General features: G+C 38.4%; 1 protein-coding gene across 9 annotated transcripts in view; it reads right to left on the minus strand.

Moving 5' to 3' along the window:
• Nucleotides 1-1,214: 1,214 nt before the first annotated feature.
• Nucleotides 1,215-22,733, minus strand: part of syngap1b (synaptic Ras GTPase activating protein 1b) — a 131,839-nt gene continuing 110,320 nt past the window's right edge. For 3 of the 9 annotated variants that reach the window (XM_044359207.1, XM_044359206.1, XM_044359200.1), the window contains 5 exons: nt 22,321-22,494; nt 21,693-21,904; nt 16,157-16,229; nt 12,249-12,310; nt 1,215-3,897 (listed from right to left, as the gene is read on the minus strand). In XM_044359207.1, coding sequence (XP_044215142.1) covers nt 3,780-3,897; nt 12,249-12,310; nt 16,157-16,229; nt 21,693-21,904; nt 22,321-22,494 — 639 coding nt within the window. In that variant the 3' untranslated portion in view covers nt 1,215-3,779. Of the gene's footprint in view, nt 4,524-6,906; nt 6,969-12,248; nt 12,311-16,156; nt 16,230-17,416; nt 20,588-21,692; nt 21,905-22,320; nt 22,495-22,733 lie in introns of those variants that run through there. The other 6 variants (XM_044359201.1, XM_044359202.1, XM_044359204.1 and 3 more) reach the window with 6 other exon arrangements.

Raw genomic sequence — 22,733 nt, forward strand, 5'->3', positions numbered from 1 at the left:
TTTTTAACAAACGTGTGTTACCTCTGTGTTACCCTACACAGGGGTAAAGTGCATTTGTATTATTTCCACATGCAGATTAATACATTTTTAGTGCTCTAGTGAGTACTTACGGTATGAGGTCTGGCAAAATAGGCAGTACTTGATCGTATGATCCATTAATTGTGGCTTCTTTGGAGTTTTCATGAGATTTGTGGACAATAAGAAAAACATAAGACAATCACTAGACTTATCCTTTAATCTGAAATGAATGGATACTTTGAGAGATTGAGAAAAGCCCAAGTTAGTGCTTTAAAGGTCCAGTGTGTAGGATTTAGTGGCATCTAGCAGTGAGGTTGCAGATTGCAAAAAACTGAATACCCCCACCTCCCTCCCCCTCCTACGGAGAATCTGCAGTGGCCACGAAACTCGTGAAAAATGCGAAAAGCTCTATAGCCAGTGTTTGGTTTGTCTGTTCTGCGCTGCTGTAGCAAACATGGGGCAGTGCAACATGGCATGTTCCCTGAAAGAGGATCCACCAAGCCCCCAGGAACAGCAGTGGGCTTTGAAGCCAATTTGACATAGTGGCCAAACCGTGTAATTAAAACATCATGTGATGCTGTTGGGCCCAAAAACACTTTTTACCATAGACTTACATTGTGAAAGAGACATCTGTAAATCAGTTTTGAGTGTCACGACCTGCACAAAATGAAAGGTTTCACTATCAGAATTTGATCCATTCGGTCCGATAACATTTGTATTATAGTATTATCCCCATTCAGCCCACAGAAGTCACTCGTGCACTACGGGCCCCACAGATGCGGAAGCTATGTGGAAGTAGTCGAAATTTTTTGGCTTGAGCAACTGAGCAACTTTCATAGGAATGAAAGGAACCCTGCCTCCAATGCTGTATCCAGTTCTCTTTATACATTCATGGGACCCACTCCCCATGTAGGTAAAACGGGCTCATTCTAAGGTAACAAAAACACAACAATCCTTATTTTCAGGTGATTATACATAATATTATATATATATATGTATGTATATATATATATATATATATATGTATATATATATATATATATATATATACACACACACACACACACAATGAAAACATACTTATGAATATTATATTCCATTTCTGCCAATAGATCCCCCTAAATCTTACACACTGGTCCTTTAAAAGAGAGAACACACATTTCCACACTAAGTTAAGAATTTAATTATTTGTTTATTTAGTAATTTATTTACGTATTTCTATCTCCAGATTCACCCACCCGAAAAATATAAATTCCGGTGTATTCCAAAAAAAAAAAAAAAGAGAAACAAACAAAAAAAAAGGAAGGGACAATGGCATCTTCATCAACCGCATCAAAGGAATTAATCAACAAAAAATTCAAAGTGGCAATAATTATTATCATTATTACAATAATAATTAAATGATCAGAATATCCACATTCATAACAAATCCATATACAACTGCAATACACTCTTCAACACCACTCTTCCATTAATATACACAAAATCCCCAAATGTCTGTCCTGTCAAAACAACAATAGAGGAGTTTAGGGGGGTAGGGGTGGGGGTTGGGGGGCTATGGCTTGTCAAGGGGGATGAAGATGAGTGACCAGCGGAATTAATGGATCTAAGGTTAGTAAGAGTATAAGGGGGGGAGGCACACTTATTTAGTAAGGACCTATACAAAAACAAGCAATGTTAAGTAATGACAGTATACTTTCATGGAAGGATCTGCCAGTCTAACCTGAATCTTAATAAAAGGTTAGAAGGCTCCATGAAAGGCAGAGTTTGGGGAACAAAATTTCAAGAAATATATAAGGGTTGTCTGAATAAATATATAACTCTGAATGACAACCGTTGCAAACATATACCATAGGAACCTAAAGTGAAAGTCAGATAAGCAAGAACTCAAAACAGGTTGAGAGTTTCAAAGAAATGCAGATGGAGGTTTCTGGAAAAAAAAAAAAATTGTCTTAGTCTATATATGTACAAACATTGCTTGGTCACCCAAATCTACTTAGAAAAGCTTTTTAGTTGGTCAGAAAATGAGTGCAAGCTTAAGATTATGTGAATTACTTCTTGTATGAGAGCTTCAAGAATGCAGCTAAGTGACAGACCTCGCTGATATTCTAAGTCTGCACAGAAAGTGCCTCTGATAGCTGTCAGTAAAAACCTTTCCATGCCTCAGTATTGGTAACTTGAGAAGACCTATTCATAGAAAGAGAGAGAAACATTAGAGGAAAAAATAACTGTACACTCTGCATATACAAACAAACTGTATATACACATAGACATACCATATATACACATTTATCCAGTATATACACAAAGATTTACCCAGTACACACACTTATATACAAACACATTCACTCGTTTCAGCGGGACCTCTAACATATCTCTCTCTGTCCTCGTTTCAGTCACAGGTGGAAAAGGCAAGGATTTCAACTCAGATTGGTATCAGTGGAGTCCATCCATAGAAAGAAATAGGGGAGTTTTACAGCAATCTGACTGCAGAAAAAATGTGGTCACACTGACACCAAGAGTTCATCCTCTGCTCGGTTCAAACTCTACAGACAGATAGTCGAAGTGGAGTACAAAACAACAGCTGTAAGAATGTCCTTATCCAACGGCTTTCACATCGTCCGTAAATGGAGAGCTCCATGGCGATTGTTGGGTGAGAGAAACATCCGTCCACTTTCTTTTTTTTTTCTTTTTTTTTCTTTTTTTGAATGATTATAACCAAGAGGAAGGAGGGCACAGGTCTCAGCAACGTGCAAACTATTGTAAGGGGAGTAGGTAAAACACAAGTTTGGCCCTTTCACAGTCATCACAGTCCTGCAGGGCAATTATTCTCTCCACAAGATTGTCTTAGTATAAGAAAGCTTATAAAATGGATTATTTATGAACTTCCATTAGATAGAGAGGCATCTATCTATATCAAGAAATAAATATCTGCTCCGGAAGATTTCTGATGAAGAGTTTTTTTTTTCTTTCGTACTATTGTAAGAATAAGCAGTGTCATAGAAATATAAATAATAACATTCAGTCCGGTTTTTCAAAGTCTTCATTGAAGCAAGAGTTGTTTGCTCTGAGCAGTTTCACTTAGTCGTATTAGGCTGTGCATATTTAGTTTCCTTTAAATCAAAGTCTGAGAAAGAGATTCGAACGGAAGAGCTAAAAACTAATGTTGAAAATGTTGCAGAGATCAAGTGTCTAAAATGGAGTAAAAATGAAGCGGTTAAATAATGCTTGGAGAATCCTAGATAGATAAAGAATGAATAGATGAGGAGGAATCAAAGGGTAATTTGAAAAGACTATAAGAGAGAGAAGAGAAGAGAAGAGATAGAGAGAAAGAGAGGGAAATAAATGCTTTGAAAGAAACTCAGCTTTGACTGAAATTTTAAGAGAAGTCAAGCACCTTTGAAATACATCTTACCCCACAATACATCTCCCCTCTCTCTCATTTTGAGCATCATTGCCTCCCTTGGCCTTTGTGTTCCTCCGTTCTGCTGATTGATCAGACTGCATAGCTGTTCTTTGCATGCTCTGCAGGCCAACAACGCATGTCCAGCCTTCCTTTTAAAAGTAAAATGTAGCTCCAAACCATGAGGCGTCAAACACATTTTTTTAAAAAAAAAAAAATCCTGTCATCAAATCAGAGAGAGAGGGCCCAAGTAAAGTATGGTAAAAAAAAAGCCAGCATTTCCTTACATGGTCCGCTGGGGCTCTGCACCATCCTTTGAGCAAAGAGAATGGGACCAATGCCCCAAGTTCTCCCTTTGTCAGCCAATCGCGTCACGAGAGAGGGCTCTGGACATTTGGCCATGCCACCCTGTGGACTGCCGATGGTGCATCAGCCAATTAGGTTCCACATTGTCCTCCATGAAGCTTTGAGAGTGGCTAAGGGGAGAAAAAAAGGGAAGACAGAGAGAGAGAAGAAACGGGGGAGGGTGCTTGATCAGGTGCTATTGAAGCATAGCTAGAGACCGAGTATCGGGTGGCAGTCTTTCCAAAGCTGGACTCATCTCTTCTATAGTTTTTTTTTTTTTTTTTTTTTTGTGTTCAGCTCTGAGGCAACTGCTTGTTTACCTGAGTCACTGAGGTATTTTCACAGCAATGTTAATTTCTCAGTCACGGATCATTTCACATCTCTGAAAAGACACTGATGTTCAAGCCTAGCCCACTTTGATTCCAACATTCATCACATACAAGTAATTTCACAAGAAAAAAGTAGCCCTACAAGCTGTCTAAGTAGAAGACAATCTTTCCCTGCGTAAGACTGCGAGCATTATTAACATTTGGTGGTTCAACAGTTAAACATTCACTGTAATGATGAATATAATCTAAACTAATCCGCTAGCACTGGCCTACAAGGTACTAGCACTGGCCATGTTGACCTTTGACACTGCAAAATAAGAGATTTAAATGGCTGACACAAAACTGATGTGAAACTCTTCAACTCCTCTTGGTTCCTCCTGCGCGATTAAACAAGCTGAGTTCTTGTGGAGCGACACCAGTGTGTGAGGCTACAGAGACAGAAACAAATTCACACCCAGACAAACCTTACAACAGACAGTTTATACACAAAATGAAGGAATATGGATACGCATTACAAACATTTCAAAGACTCGTGTTTTCAGCATTTGACACATGAGAAACTGAAGAATTCATTTCAAAAATACATCATAGATTCCTGAAGTTTACTGTACATTAAGTGGTTTTATCTTTTAATTTGGTTTAATGCTGTTATCAAATGTTTTCAGGAATAGAACTTTTTTTCACGTCGTGAATATTTCGTTTTGAAATGAAACTTCAAATAATGGTAAATACACACAGACGTGTCATGTCATTATAATTCTTTTTTTTATAAGCATCAGGGGTGTAATAAATTCATATTGTCTTAAGCAAGGCTGTGTAAGGTGCAATTAGTTGATGACTAGCTAGTCTACTGGCCGAAGGATGCTTTATATGTTTATCCCAGGCACTTGGTGGTGGGCTTAGCAAACCTAAATGGTTATAATGGTCTTTTCACTCATATTTGAGAGAGAATAATATGTTAATAAATAGTTAATACAATTTTAATTAGGTAGTAAGTGCCCAAAACTGAAAACACAAGGGGAAAATCAATAATCTGTCATTATTATTTATATGTACTCATAGTTATACCTGCAGTTTGTAGGTGACAACAGATTGAAAATGTTTTTTCTGAATAAAAAAGAAATATTAGTAATGGGATCATTCATCCTCTGTATCTGAAAACAATGAACAAACACTTTTTAAATGAAAAAAAAAAACAACAACTTGAAAACTAGGAATTAATTCTTCATTCAAAGTTGCTTCATTCTATCTTAAAATTGTAGTGATCATTGAAAACAGCACTTTGGAGTTTGTTTTCCATAAATTTGAAATAACCCATCAATTTCGAGCCAGGGAGCTGCCGTTTATTAACTGTAAATAAAACCAGAGATTGGAGGAGGGCGCTTCTGAAACACATATATGGAACCCCAACAACCCCATCAGACATAAGAACACAACAGGATGCACAAAGAACAAAGACAAAGACACAAAACATATTGGGAAGGGTGGGGGGGTGGTGGGGGCACATTGCAGAAGAGAGAGAGAAAAGACAGTGGGTGAATCATGAAAGAGGCAGTGCTATGGCAGACACAGACATTTTGACTTGGAAAATGGCACCATTTGTTTCTGTTTAGCACCAGTTTATCACATATCGGTTCTGAGATTGAGAAGAGAAAAATTGCACAAGCTCAGTCCAAAAACAAGAGGTCCCTTGGATTGAAAAAAAAAAGTTCCCAAAGCTCATCTTCCATTGATTCGTCACTCAAACCTCTACGACGCTTGATCTTGTGTCTTTGAACCTCTATTTTTTTCAGCCCACAGATCGTTTCTCTTACTAGCAAAGCTAACTTGGATCTCCACCTGTTACCTCTGTATCAGATCTCTATTGGAAAACCCTGTTGAAAAACTCTCAAAGGCACTAAAAAAGCCAGACTACATCGCCACATCTCTACCTCAACAATTTGCAGCCTGGCGTGTTCTGGATAGGTATAATTAATGCACCTACATCCATGGGAGTCTTTGCTAATGGCTACTATGAAGTCTTTGGGGTGCAAGACATTCAATAGTGCTTACGTGTATTTATTGTTTCTCATGACAGGCAATGAGTACACAGAGCAGATGTTCACATATTGGCTTGGTATGTACGTCAAATGCTTTGTTTGACTGGTTCAAACAGCTTACAGTGTGTGATAGTGTATCATTATCTTGTCCTGCAAGACTGATACTGACTGAAGCTCCATGTGAGCATCAAGAGAACAAGTATCCGTTGAAGAGCCCTTTGTGTTGTGTGTTTTTGTGTTATGCACTGTACAGTAGCTGAATGATCACTACTTGTCTCCTGCACACTCTTCTTCTCTCTCTCTTGCCGGGGGGGGAACACGAATATCTATGGCGAATTCTTTTCAAAGCATCGCCTTGCTGAATGGAAAAAGACAGGGACAGTGTTTTTCTTTTTCGTTTGTGTCATCTCTCTCTGATTTGGCTCAGTGTTGTGTTTGACCTACTCCCCCTTCTTCTGCTATGCCTGTAGTTGCTGTTGCCGTGGTTCCGGTTGCCTGTGAGGTTGTCATGGGGGAGGATGTTTGGTTGCCACGGAGCTCTCCATTCTGACTAGGATGTTGATGAGGAGTGGGTAGAGAGGGAGGGTCTACGGTTTGGGGGAGGACTCCATTGTGGGGAGAGCTGTCAGAGGAAATGCCCGAGGAAGAGACTCTGAGGACTTGATCGTTGGTTACCGCTCCTCCTCCTCCTCCTCCTCCTCCTCCTCCTCCTTCTCCTCCTCCTCCTCCTCCTCCTCCTCCTCCTCCTCCTCCTCCTCCGCCTCCACCACCTCCCCCTCCACCTTCAGTTTTCACACCGGGGTCTGCAGAACCCAGGGAGGAAAGCTGGTCCTCCTAGCGAGATAGAGAGAGAGGGGAGGGGAAAGAGGAGTGGGAGCAGGGAGAAGATGGTCGTAGGGAGAGAGGCCATTCAATGAACGATGAGGGATGTGAGAGTTGTAAAGGAGATGTTCAATCAAGGCAGATAATGTGACATGTAGAAGGGAAACAATCGCATGTTGAAGAGTGTGAGAGTGTGGGAGGAAGTAAGAATAGTGAAGATAAAGATGAGAAGAGGGCAAGGAGGAAGGGAAAAAAAGCACCGGAAAAGGGGTGTGATTGAATTGTGTGGAAGTGGAAAACATCAACATTGGAAAAATAGAAAGAACAGGTTGGGATGAGGACATGTAAAAGCCATGGCAGAAGCAAAGTAAGGAGGAAGTCGAAAACAAAAGACAAGTGATAAGGGATTGAAAGAACCACACAGAAAGAAAGAAAGAGAGAGACAGAGAGAGGAGAGAAAGAGCCAAATGAGTTACGAAGTTGATGCATGACGTACACCAATAGAAATGGCAGCACAAGAAAGGGGACACAGGAAAAGAAGGGATGAAGGGGGATTAAAACTTGAGGTCAAAGGGTCCTGATCCTCTCGGGAGTAGCATGGGGTGTTTGTCGGGTGCAAGGAAGTCAAGTGAGTTATTCTTTGCCAATGAGTACAATTCAAGTTCAATAATTTTCTATGTAAACGTGTGTGCTTCAGTAGCTGAAAAAATGTCTTAAAGGTTATAAAACTCTACGATTATGGCTTCCAAAAACATCTTAACAGCACACAACTTAGCTGTTGCTTAACACATGCAAAAAAACGTCAAGCCACACAAGAGCTCAGCGCCAAATTTAAAAAAGCAAGATAAAGGTGCATCCTATTTGCCTGGCAGGAAATCCAAACCTCTGTCAAATTCACCAACCAAAATGTCTAACCCAAACCCATTGATCACATAGCAATGAGTTGCTGCATGGGTGCTCATCCTGGGTTGAAGCTTTTTGATTAGTGATTAAGTCAAAGTTTGGTTTTGCCATTTTTTCTTACCTACATTGGCGCAGAATAACAGCAATGCAAATGTTAGTGTCATTATTAGTTTTTATCAAGGTCTGTTTGCGAGCCTTCACTCCCAGTCTTGTTCACTGGAGTCTGTGTGGGAGCAGTGGGAAGAGAAAACAATTGGGTTATTGTGCCAAATAGACAACTATGAGGACTCTATTCATAATGGTGCTTAATGTTACCAAGAGCTACCAAAAGATGATTTGAATACTGCAGCATTTTGAAAGCTGGAATTCACAGTTTTACCATGATGATCTGGGTGGAAACCTCTTGAAATAATTGCACTTGATTTATCTTGCCTGGCACATTTTCTGTGTGGTGTCTAGACATAATTACAGAGACTCTGTTTCACTGAAAATGTAAAACAAGTGCAGAGCCTTCGAAAATAACTTGGAAATATGTGCAGGAATTTAACATCCTTATCAAACATCGGAAAATATAATATCAAATATCACTGTAATGCTTACATACAAGAAGTATGAAATACTGTAACATGTATGGGATGAAGTGCTGTAGAGGGGAAAGACAGGAAGGAGGAGGGATAGTTTGGTCTGCATACAGTAGAGAAAATGAAAAGGATAAAAAGCAAATTATCCCTGGATAAACTGTATCTGATGAGTGTGTCCGTTGTGAGTGGAAGGTGTTTCCACTTAAAAAAAAAAAAAAAAGTGAAAAGACAAAAATTACCCCAAAGTTTGATGTGAATTAGCAGGCCTTTTCTCTTCTCAATCAGAACCAAAATGAATGAAAACATTTTCAGTTGCTAACTGGTGCTATGAACAGCTATCAAACTATGGCACAGACAGTTACAGGATGCCAGTAACATGAATCCACTGACACTTTTTTCTTTACTCTGAAACACAACCAACAGTATCATTTAATATCCATGTGTAGACCAATACACATGTCTATTAAACTCAGAAATTCAATCAGCTGAACAAAGACAAAATGGCAAGATGTTTACTGACATCCTTTTTAACTTACCAAACTTGCTTCACTCTCTGTAGGCTGTAGTTTATGATTATTTCGTGCATTCAATTACAGCTTAGTGTGAGAGTGTTTTTTTACGCTAATGAAAATTGCAGTACTGGACACAGAAACACAAAACACTTAGTGGAGTATTGAAATGTTAGGTGTTCGTAAATGATGCAGAGTATCGTACACACAGGTTCTTACCCATCTCCTCCAATCTCCAATCAATTTGAATCATGGATGTATAGAGCAAACTGTAAAATCTTTCTCACCTCCACATTTGAAATAAAAACCTGCTGTAAGTGTTGGCTTAATCAGTATATATATATATATATATATACATATATATATATATATATGTGGCAATGTGAAATTAACTTTAACCCCTGTAAGATTTAAGATGACTGGTGAATATCTCTACCTCTGAAGCAAAATAAAAATAAATAAATAAATAAATAAATAAAAATAGTATGCATGTCACAAATCATCAGACGCACATAAACAACTGGCCTCCACCACCATTCAACCAAATAATGTGCCCAGGTTCCAAACACATACACAAACACATAAATATCAGAAACACGGACTCACTGAGAGACACAAGAAAACACACAAAAATATACAAAAAACATTAATCAGTGTTCTTCAGGGAAGGATTGGGTCAGATACGGAGATTTCCCATAATTCCCGTTGTTTATCTGAGGGTGAGCTGGGAGGGATGAAAAACTGAATGGAAATGTATGTTTATGTGTGTAGGAAAACACAGTGGTGGAAAAACAATCAATATTCACACAATATTCCTTTGGACAGTGACTTTTGTGACTTTTGGACAGTCCGATTTATCACCAAGAACGGTAATCTAAAAATATCCATGTTTGGGCCTGTTTTCAACCAGTACAAGCCAATATTGCAGCATTTCATGTCTTATTTTGTGTTAAAAAATCTGGACTGAAGTCTATGGAAACATAAAATGTGATTCTGTCTATTCTTTTTTTTAATGTGGACTTCTTTCCATGGTTGCTTTGCTCTCAAAATTCTTTAAAAAATATTTCTAGTATCTGCTTATTAATTTGCAAACCTGACTTGAATTACTATATAAACATCTACAAAAGAAGGAAATCATGAGATTATAATGACTGTGTGAGTGTAGAAAACTGTGTAATTAATGTAACTGTAATCAGTTTACTGTACATGTAACATTAATGCTGTATATTTTTCATTTAAATTGACATATAGTTCACTGTTGTTTATCAAAATAATGTTTAGCATATTAAAAGTTAATCAAGAGCAAGTGAAAAGATGAAGTGACGATTAAATGCAATGAAAAGTTGGGTAGAATTTTGCCAATGCCAACATCTGAAAATATCGGAGCTTAAGAATCAATGGTATTCATTGATTATTTTTTGTATTTCTCTGCATTTTAACGATTATCCAATGCAAAGAGTTACAGGAATGTCTCCGTATATGACTTGAAAATCATTTGCAAATAATAATGTTGGCATATATGTCTGTGGATTGCTGGTTATGACTGAACTGTGTGTGAACAAGCAATGGCATTTTCATTTGTAGCAGGCTGAAACAGTCACACAAAAAAACATTTGATGTTTGAAATTTTGAATTAGCATAAGCTATTCTAAGTACTTTTATATGTTTTTGCCAAGGAATGTAATAAGGCCATTGGTCAACAGAAAGTGAAAAAGCAGTCTAATTCATCTGAAATAATTCAAATAAACTCCCTATTCGAGGTCTGCCACAGAATATTTCAAGAAGACATGCTATTATGTTGAGAGGGTGACAATAAAACCAGCAGGTTACCACCTCTTCCTGCATTTTTATTATTTGTTGGAGAGAATGAAACTTTAAAAGATATGGCTGGTGATTTTCTCTTTTTCTTATTGTCAGCAAATCTTAAATGCTGAGTCAAACCAACAATGAATAGATCTACTTATAAGTATTGTGTGTGTATCCAAAGTCTGATATATCTCATTCCTCTGTGCCATAGAGCACTGTTGTTGTCCAAAAACTATTAAAAACATGCACTGGGTGACATGTTCCTTCACCCCAAAGACAATGGTTACTGTAGTTTGTTCAGAAACATCTCCAAAGACTAATAACAGTGATCACATCTTCAGTCTCAGGAGAGCAGTTCCTTGTACAGCAGACTCCACTGTGCATGTGCAGGACTGCGGTTCCATTCACAGAGCTTCGTTAGCTTGTTGTGCTACATATCATGATCTCTTAACTTTGTACTGAGTTCTTTGAGAAATTTACAATGTTGTACAAAGTCAAGAGGTTGTGATATGTGGCACAAGAAGCTAACGAAGCTCTGTAAATGGAACCACATTCCCACAAGTGCAGTGGTGTCTTCTTTACAAAGAACTGCTGCCGTTGCCATGGAGAAGTCAAAGGTGTGAATCAGAGCTGTAGCTGTAGTGCATTCAAAACACTTCATAGTTGAATTTGTGAAAACATTGCAATAGTTGCTGAATCCAATTCAAAATTCAAAACTAAATTAATTTAAGCCGCAGTTTTCAGTGTAATTTTTAGCTTCCACCAACTGTTAGCAGTGTACGTAACTGAATTTTAAGCTCAGTGATCTTTGCCTAAATGCACCTTGGAAGCCACTACTGACTTCACCCTTGAAATTTTTATGTTCACAAGCATGTACCTATCAACTATCAAAGAACCAGATAAACAAAGCTAACTGAGCTACAGTAGCTAGCCATCCACTCTGTCTGCTTAAAGGACACCATTCTAGCTACAGTATGTCAAGGAGAGACTGCGTAAAACAAATCTGTCTCTCAGTTTGTAAGACAACAGTGTGTTGAAAAATCTTTTTTCTGGGAGGTAATGATGCCCTCTGTTTGGAACAGTTTATTCTAAATTGCGGCAACCAACATTACATTTTCTGTCTCTCTACTAAGCTGCCTTTGGTATCTTGGGTAAAAAGGTACCATAGTTGAGACATATTTCACACAAAACACCTCTCACTGCCAAGTTGTTTAGATAGTGCAGCTTTAAATCTTGTGATATTTGGTTTTGTTGTCACTCTTTCAACAGAGAGGCGTACCCCTAGGAACCATCAATAACCTCTGTCCAAACATTCAGTGACCGGCCTCTTTTTTTTTCTGAAAGGTAAATGGAAGAGTAAAGTGGGGCTGTCAGTGTGTTGGCTTGCAGTGAGTTCACAAGGTGCTGTGTATGGACAGGGACGCACATAGAGAACAGCAGAAGTGGAGAGAGGTTATGGATGGAGAGTGAGAGTTTGCCGGTTTGTTTATTACCTGGTTACTCGGGGTGGGACAGGTGCGAGACGGGGCTGCACTAGGATGGACTGACGCCTCCCCTAAGAGAAATCACCGTATCTCATCAACAAAGGAGGAGAAGAGAGGAGAGGAGGGTTGACAACAGGATGCAGGAGGAGGAAGCTGACATCAAAAGAGGGAGGGAGGGCTTGTGTGCACCAGGGAGGATTCAGAAGGGCAGTGAGGGTTGAGGAAAACAACAGCCACCCAAAAAAAAAGATACATACACAATGCACAACACAAAATGAACCGAAAACAAAAACATGAATATACATGAAAATGCGTACTAACGCACATACATAATGACAACCATACACGCACAACATTATCAGACAACCCAACAGCCTGAAAGCGTTAGAGCAGCGTGCCATGCAGTGTATCAAGAACATAAATCATGCTTAATACAAGAAAGAAAAAAGGCGTTAAATCGTGCACTCCAAATGACATCTGCATCTGAAAGTAGCTGATTAATCCAATATATTTTTGGAAAGCTGAATCTTATGTGTTTCCTGGTTCAGGAAGGTAAAACGACAGTAAAAGGACATGCTTATATCAAACATGCAGTTATCTACTCTATAAAATTTAATATATACACACTTGGAGGACCCAGAATCATATATACACTTCACACTATATCCACAATACACAGAGAACAGAATTTTTGTATTTCACTGTAACAGACACCCTGCCGCACACACTCAAAAACATTCAAAGAATCTTATATGAATGAAACACTGATATGATTAATGTAACTACAAAGCTATGCAAGCTTTTTAAATACATCTCACTGATAGCTGCTGGCCAAACAAAAAGCCCTACAAATGATCAATTTAATAGTTAAATGGTAATAAACTGATAAACGTTTCAGTTTATACTGGAACTGATAATTGATAATGAGCAGTAACTGCCAGTAACTACATTAATATGTTTTTATAAATTGATTCCTAAAAATGGCGCTTCATCCAATTTTGCGGGACACTTTTGCAACCCAATTTTTACATTAAAAACCGGCAGTTATTACATTATCAGTTGCTTAAGCGTGATTTTATTCACTTATATAGTTTAGTAGACACTCATCCTTTCACGTCCTCCTAATAAGTCAGCTGAAATCTCAAAATGTCTGGATAGAAGTGAACTTTTTGCAGTGTAGTCTCATTTTGTGCGCATCAACCTACTGTGGTGTGAAGGATTATGGCGTCCTGCACCTGTGTTATTGTGTGAAGTCTAATTAAGTGTGGAGTGTTGTTTTGGAAGTTGGTAGCAGTGACCTGAGGAAACAATGGCATCATGCCTCTCCCCTCTCACTCCCTATTAATTTACTTCTCCCCCTCTCAGTAGTGGTGTGTGCACCCGTCTCACCTATTAGAGTACAGTGTCATCACACTGGACTTAACTGTCGGCTTGTCTTAAGGCCCTAAAGCAGAAACACAAAACTAACCAGTAATTTCTGTCAAAACTGCCTCACATAATTCTCACTGAAGGCACTGCCTAATTTGGCAACAATCACCATGAGCTGCTTGTAGATTAAAAGAGCATTTCAGCACAGAATTTTCCCTATTTCATTGTTTTTGTTCCTGTGTATCAACTAGTACTATTTATACCCATTTATACTGTATGGAATTAAAACAAACACCCGTACAGTACAATAGAATCCAATCAAATACTTGTACTGTATACTGTGAAGTTTACAATGTTTAATTTTCCAGGCTGAGTCAGAGAGAGGCAATAGTTTTTTAGCCACACTGGTGGCGTGGCAACGTCAGCATGTTGATCAGTCAGTCGGCAGTGGTGGAAGAAGTACTCAGATCCTTTACTTACATAAAAGTAGCATTACCGCAATGTGAAATTACTCCATTACAAGTAAAATTCCTGCATTTAAGATCATGCTTAAATAAAAGTATAGAAGTATTATAAGTTAAATTTACTTAAAGTATTAAAAGTAATCATTTTGCAGAAAATCTGCCCCTGTGACAGACACTTTAAATCAGCCGGGTATAGGAAAGTAGAAAAAAAACAAAGTTCTGCCACACAAAGTTTACATAAAGTAAGATGTGTCACAGGTTACATGGGTAATCTCGCCTGAAGAGTAGAGGAGGCTCTAATGATGCAGACAGAATCAATTTATTTCATGAAACAAAAAGTGAACATTTCTACCTCGGTAGCTGATTAGCTCATGTGAAACACCTTTTGCCTCTGGCCACTCCTCTCTTGTCTGGTTATTGCTGTTAATTTGATTCTCTAGAATCATTTGTGCTGTAAGTTGTGCTGATGATGGTGCTTTGACTAAGATGTTCACTTTGTGCACATGAAATAAATGATTCCTTTTGCATCTTAAGAGCCTCTTTTACTTTTTTGTCAGTGTTCGGGTGATCTTTTTATAAAATGGGACCGTTAATTTTGGCCACACGCACCTAACATGATCTTTTGAAAAGCCTGGATTCAAGAGCGCAAAACCGTTTACTACTCTTTTTTAAACTGGAACATTGAGAGGCTTTGCATTAAACTGCTCTCTGTTATAGTGAAGACTTGTGTTCCTATTATTAATGCTAAATATATAAATATTTTTCTAAATGTATGGCCTTGTGGGATTTCTCAAAAGACATCATTGTCACATTAGTAGTAATAATGACCATCAATGTGCTGCTCTGAAGCTTCTGTCAGCTGTTCTGTATTGGCATGTTTCATTATTTTTCCCTCTATGCTGCTTTTTATGGGAAACTAGAAATCTACTGTGAGGCATTCCTTTGATTTTTTCTTGCAATTAACTGAGGAAAAACTCACAAACATGGCCAAATGAAGTAAGGAACATATACTGTAAGTGGGGCAACTGTTTGAATTTATGATAAAACCCTACACATGGCATCAGAGGTCTGTATGTTTCATTCAGTACTCAGAATAGATTTGACTTTAATTAATCTGCGGAGAAGCTGAAAATGCAACGTATGGCTTAGTTCTATTTATGTAGTATTAGCACAGGCAACATTTTTATGATGTTTGTGCTGCATTTGTCCTAAAACAAATGCAAATAGATCACTCTCATGCAAAAATGTGACTATCATTAAGAAAAAAACACAACAACAAAACAAAAACCAAAATAAGATTAATCTTATAAATTCAGCCTAAATTAGATGACGCATTTGATTTGAGAATTTCTGATCTGAACAAAAGTCCTGCAGCTGTGTATGAATATACAGAGTAGTTAGAGGTTTCTATATTCCTTTTCTCTCATTATCTCTTCCATTTTTCCTCAAACACAAATGCATATATATATATATATATATATATATATATATATATACACATATGTGTTTGCACGCAGTCACTATATCATGACTCATGCTTGAAGGTGGGCTAGTTCAGTTTGACAGGATAAGAAAGGGGGCGGGTAGAGAGCATGAAATGAAAAGCACTGAGGGAAGGAAGCTCCTGAACACACAGCACCACCACCACGCAGCATACTGAACTATATAGCTTTGGGGTTCAGTTATTCAATAACATGAGTGTGAGTCTGGTTCTACATCATGTGTGTGACCCCCGACATGCTCGGCAGAGACAATTGACAGAAACAACTACAAAACCATCAACAGCATCACAGACCCAGATATGCTCACAAAACCCAGCTAGAGTCAGACTTCTTGATAGCTTGAGCTGAGGAATGCAAACAGCAAAACTCTTTGATCATCAAGGCTCCCAGGTATACTGGCAGACAGATGGCAATCAAACCCAAACACGGGGACGGGTCAGGGACAGGGCAAGACAATCAGAGGGACCACATACACACAGCAGACAAAATAATAAAGAGTAGCGGGGGAAAAAAGAGAGCTAGAGGGGGGATAGAAGATAGCACGGGCCACCGACTCGACGAGAGAAGAAGCAGTCTCACAGACCTGATCAGCGAAAATCCTGGTTTTTGGCTCAATCATGGGTCCTCCCCTTAACTCATCCTCCACAGCCATGAGTCTTGGAAGCAGAGAAAGAGAGAGATAGAGAGAAAGAGGGGGTGGGGGGTGGGGGGATGGGAAGGGGGGGGGGGTGGGGGACAGAAAGAAAGGGAGCGTTGTGAATTCAAGATGATACTTAATAAGAAATTGAGCAGCAACTCCAACATCTGTCTCAACCACAGCACAGTGATAAGATGCTGTTTACCTGTATCTCAAATCTCAATCCCAAATTTGATGGGCGGATCAATCTTTTAAGCCCTTGCAAATGTTGAGCAGCAGTAACCCAAGCCATGCTTTCTCAGGCACTGCCAATTTTCACTGGTGGAGCCTTTTTTTCTTCTCACACCCTTGGGATTCATCAAAGCATTTTTGCCTGATTTAAGGTGTTTTCAAAGTATAATTACGGCCAACTGTGGACAATTATGCTTGTGAACTGAGTAGTTCAGTAACAGATCCCAATCATCCCCAGGGAATTGCCCATGTTATGTAACATGGACTGACCAAGGCACTGGTGGAAAATCCTTTGACTAATCATTTCAAAGACTCCGCTCGCAGATACGAGCGAGCTTACTGCTGCAGTTTTCATGAGCCAGCGGACAGTGCAGGTTTCCCAGCTCTCATGATTATCCAAGTGCCAGGGATTTACTCCAGATAGGGTCATTCAAGGATATTTCTCACACAGGGTTATCTCGCAGTCACACAGCCAACTGGCTAAGCTGTGAATATTGTTATGGTGGTGATCAATGCCAAATAGAAGTTGCTGTGAATAGAAAAAGACCCCCACTGTCTTGGCCGTCATAGATATCATTGCATCTGATTCATGACTTCCCATTTGTTTTACAAGGTTTTAGTTGACATCTTACAGACACTGTATGGTTCAAAACAAGCAGAATAAACATCCTTGCAATTTGTTGACATGAAATATGCTTACTAGAATATGATCCATTTATAATATCTAATTGACTGCATAAAATAACCAGAAAGATGTGTGTTCATTATGGCGCTAAGCCAGTTAAATTGTTGACAGGAACATTTAATTGCCACCATGAATCAATGCAGTGTAAATATATCACCAATCAACCAGTGGGCTCTTTGGCATATTGTGTTATTAAAGGCTGTTTTTTTTTTTTTTTTTGCACATTCATATCATTTTATTCAGAACACAGAGAGGCACATGTTTGACAATAAAGAACGAAAATCCACAGGTGAAGTTTCAAACATAAGTGTTTGGATGTTTTATTCCATAAATAATGTACAGTGTTGAGAGTTATTTTACAAAAGAAGAGAATAGGAAAAGAAAAGAATCAATCATAAGCACAGACAGAAATATTAGCACTGTCTCAAAAAACAATGGAATGTAACATGGGGATACAGCATTAAGATTTTGACATGACTTCAAAAGGCAGACAATGATTCATGTGGGGTGATATGTTACAAAAAAAAAAAAAAAAAAAAAAAAGTTAAGCTTTTATATCCAGTTGTACTTCAAGTAGTGTGCTTTTGAGGTCAAGTCGTACATGTAGTCAAAAACAATGTGTGAATCTACCAACATGAGGTCACAATGTCTGAATATTTTGCTACAGAGAAAAAAGGCAAGAGACAAAGGTGTCAAATAGGATGTTAATGTTAATGTAAAGTCAACTGAAAGAAACAACAGACCTGAATCAAAAAGCAGCTGCAAATACTTTATTTATTTATTTATTTATTTATTTATTTTTGCCAGCAAGTGCAACATATCATCGATTGAAAACTTACCTCTCAACATCTGATTGGTGTTGATGCAGCAGACACCCACCCATCTGGTTGAAACAAACCCAAGAATTATTTGCAACCATTTGACACAGGTCTGTAAAAAAAGTGAATATAAACCCTTGGCTGTTGCTACAAGCCATGTCAATCAGACCAATATTGATCACACACACATCAAGCCAAAACTCATCACCACTATGATTTCATTTGCAAGATTTAAACATAAGTTTTGCTGTAGTACAATCTATACAGCCTATCAATATATTCTTGCTACAAAAGAGAGGCGGATATACTGACACCAGAATATTATCTATATCTCTGGAGAGGGAAAAATAATAATATGGTTGCCCTTTTAATAATAATATTTAATTCATACTGTAACTGCATAAGTTAAATGACAGTACTGTCTAACTTTCTTAAACAACTATTCTGATCACCATGTCACTGGACACCACCAATGACGGACTGCAGGTCAAAAGTCATACCAAGCATATACAGCAAAAATCATACAGATATAAGAAATATTTTGCGCTTTAATAAATAATATCCATTGCAGTCTTTCATTTAAAATGCAGAGAAATTCACAAACACCTTACAGATAAGCCAAAAACAAGTTGAGAACTGAAGAACACACTTTGCAGAACATACTGTTGTCAAAGAGTCACGTCATGTTGTCATATCGTCTCTGTGGTATTTTGCACTTTACAGTATTCCAGGTCTTTATTTTTTTTATGTTTAGATACTGTGGATGGCACCTGGTCAAAGATTTTGGAAGGAAGTTACCGTTTCTTTATGTATGTACACAAAATGCATACAATATACCTCATCAGGATCCTGCATGTGCATTTGCACAAACAGCACATGTAGACATATTGTATCTATTATTGCGCAAGGTTAAAATAGTTACATTTTATAATCTCACTCTCAATAGAATTCATATATATATTTTATATATTATTATTATTATGGCTCTTGCATCACAGACTTTAATATGCTATGGATTATAGTTAAAAATAGATTATTACTATGACAGGTACAATTAAGACCATTGATTTTTTTCCCCCTACTGTATCTCTCCAGAAACCAAAGTAAATCTATTGTTCAGCTCACAGCAAACAGCTTGGGGAAGATAAATAGTTTCATTCATATTCACCAAAATGCATGAAAATATTTTGACAAAAAAAAATAAGAGAGCCTGTAGCCAACTAATGGGATCATTACCCTAAAGAAAAAATATATAGATATGAGTGCTACAGGTAAAGTGGATTCAGTGTTTCAGTGGATTTAACCTAGCATGACCTAAAACTCAACATTTGGCTTTGGTTTAAATTAGATTGTTGAGAACAAAAAGTGTACCTGGTCTCATGACAGATATTGGATTTGCTCTGAGCTTAAAGAAAAGTTTTTGCACAGAACATTAAGGCTTCTCTGAAAGAAAATCTCTGAAACTCCAAACACAACGCTAAGTGTTTTAGTTCTGCTTATAAGAGAGATTTTTTCAAGCCTACGTAGGAGTCGTGAACTCAAGATCACATACGCTCCTTTTGCAGAACCTGAGCTTGCATTTGCATCAACGTAGTGTATTTGAATGTTAAAGTTTAACATAAAGTTGAAAGTCAATTTAAGATAAAAAACACAACATAAGGCTATGTTTACACAAAATTTTGTATATCTAATCAATCCAATAGAATGGCCTGAGACCATATTTCTTGGCATCCACACTCTCTGCGCTCTTTGCCTTGCTCATATGTGCATTAAAATTCAAATGTGTCCAGACGATGCTCAAGTGTTGCGATGCATTGCATGACATCGTCTGGCTCACCGAACTGTGAGTAAAAATCTGACTCGGAAGCATCCAGATCTGCTACTTAATTCATCCTTGTGTGGTCAGATGATAAAAGTCACACGAGTTACAAGAGTTAGCCTTCGAAATATCAGTCTCTTGCAGCAGATTTGCTGTGTTCACTTTAAACGTGTACTCCAGGGGAGCAATAATCAATGGTTTTTCATTAAGTGCTCTGTTTTTCTCTTATGTGGCATATTTCCTTTATGCCTTTATGCTTGAATCTTCATCGTTCACTGACTGATTCAAGTTTTGTCTGTGATGGTCTCCCCTCGTCATGTTTGACCATAGCATTGTATCAATGCAAAAAAAAAAAAAAAGGAGAGAGGTATCGATCCCCATGTTCACTCTGTAGAAAGATACATCAGCAGTCCTTCAGTGAACATGGTTCACCTTGATTTAAAATGGAAGAGCTAATATTAAACCATAGCCTTCCAAAGTCCTGTGCCTGAAGGTCCAGAACAATGTGTCGCGTTGCTTTAAAAAGTGCAGACATGTTTCAGAAGTTATGTTGTATCAAATTTTCAATCCTCTTGTGCTTTTACAATGCAATCTCTTGGGAGAGTCATGAAAATTAAGTTATGTGGAATCATATCAAATGATCCCAAGATCCAGTTAGAAGCAAGCACTGTGTTCATAAAAAAATGGCTGATGATAAGTGCAACAGCTCAAGGATATGGGAGGGTGTTTTAATGATGGTTTTATATACAAGGATAGGGCGTTAAAGATGTTCTCCCATTAAGGATGAGCAGGACTGTCTCTGTCTTCATTCCATGTCTTCTTTCCTGGAGTGGATTAGAAGTGGCAATATTCTCTGTCACAGTTATCCACCCTTCAGTTGCAGACCACAGACTATTATTATAAGATGTGAACAAGAAAATATTGTATTCTTTTCCTTGCAAAGCTTTTTAACTCAACTCTCCCCAAAATAAAAAAAAATAAATGAATAAATTTGGGCAGCATTGCTAATGTGTAGTCACACTTAAAATGTCCAAGGAATCCTTAAAACACAGCAAATATTTGGTTTTCATGCCTGAATACAACTGAGATATGATTAATATTTCACTCTTTTCCCATCAACTACTTAATTTTTTGGTCGATCGATAAAAACTAATGACTGCACTCTAAAACTGCTCCATTACATTTTCACACAAGCACTCAATAAGTTAGGACTCAGCTCTCCACAGTCACCCGAATATGATGCTCTTGAATAGCAAGTAAACCATGTTGTGAAATTATGACGGCAGATTTTCTACAAGAAGAGCTTAGAGGACAATCACAGTCTCCTTTGTCCAGCTTAACTCAGTTGAAAAGAACCAACCGCCAAGGGAGCATGCCCTATACGCTTATCAAAGAAAGATATAGATCTCTGTCCTCCTTATTATATTCTCTCATTTAATTTGCCACTCATTACATGACTGCAGCTTTGGCTTTCAATATACAGCTCCCTGTCTTGCTCCCAGGGCTGTAGTGCTTAATGAAACTGAAACCAGCCTCCTACCCTCCAATATTCTTTGCAAGATAACAACCCTTGGTAAATAGAGTCCTATTCCAACATGCAATATATGTATTTTAGGAAAGAACATCACTGCTTCAAGTTCATGTTTCAAGCTTGTTAAGCAGAATCCAATACGCTAAAGTTGCACTGTGTCAACCAAGGACTTACTCCTCAAAAGTACTATAATTCATTTTAATTACTAGCAATCTTTATCTGTGAGGATATGTCACTTTTTCCACATGTTTTGGAAGAAAACACATATAGTCTATTCACCAAGGCGTCATAATAAACAAAAATAAAGTCAATGTGGCCCGCCCATGGCCTCCCTATAAAAGACCACATGATGTCTTAGCTGTCTTTTGCCCTCAATCCCAACAACAGCCTCCATTTACCTGCTAATTATTCCTTTAATTTGGGAGTCTTTCTCCACTTGCTGTTGCCGTAGCCTCCGCTCACTGTCCTCGAGTCGATTCTGGTACTGTAGGAGGATCTTATTGGTCTGCTGCTCCTGTGTGAGGAGCCTCCTCTCGTACTCCTCCAGCTTTTTGTGGGACATCATCAGACGGTCCTTCAGGGAGTTGATCTCCTCCTCGTACTCCCGTACCTGAAAAAATTAGAGAGGTTTATATGTGGTTAGTGTTTACAAGCCATAATTTCTCAGTGGGATTTGCAGCTACAGTGGCTGGTGGATTGGAGAGTTCATTATGCACATTCATGAATTTGCCAGACATACTGGAAAGCAGAAAACCACCTCCAAATATTCCAAATTAGGGTGACTGCCTTCTATGAAGGCTGAGGTACAGTGCATTTACCACACACTGCTACAGAATTATGAACATTTGGCAGATGGCTGTTGTTTCCCACATTGTTTGAGACCTCTGGACATGTGTGATAAGACCAGATCTGAGGCTCATCTGCTCAGCAATGATAGTCATGACTCAATGTTCCTTAGCTATACTGTGCATGAATTCAAGGTTTTTCATTTAAAAAGAAATAATGGAGCTTATAAGTGAAACCTACCCTGTCCATGCGTGACTCATCCATGCTCTTTGAGTACTCCTTCAGTTTGAAATCTTCACGGTCAATCCGCGAACTTTCAATGTCAGCCGACAGATGGGGCATGTTGGAGACCCAGGCCACCGTTCGCTCATTGGCTGGGGTTGGGGGATTGAGGGTGGATGGAGACTGGGAGCCCTAGGAAGAAAGGCCATCACACTGAATATGAGAACATGAGTTCTTAAGTGGATGAAAGTAAGTTTCATAACAAGCAATTCTGTGCAGGCTTTTATCCAAAGTGCCTCAGAATTGCATAAGTTCATACATTTTGAGCATGGCTGGCCCCTGGTGGGACTCAAGCCCTTAATCCTAATAGTGTTAGTGCCATGCTCTGTTCATTGAGCTACACACATGCAAAAACACGCACAGACACACAC

This window comes from Thunnus albacares, chromosome 8 (genome assembly GCF_914725855.1).
Source record: "Thunnus albacares chromosome 8, fThuAlb1.1, whole genome shotgun sequence".
Lineage (NCBI taxonomy): Eukaryota > Metazoa > Chordata > Actinopteri > Scombriformes > Scombridae > Thunnus > Thunnus albacares.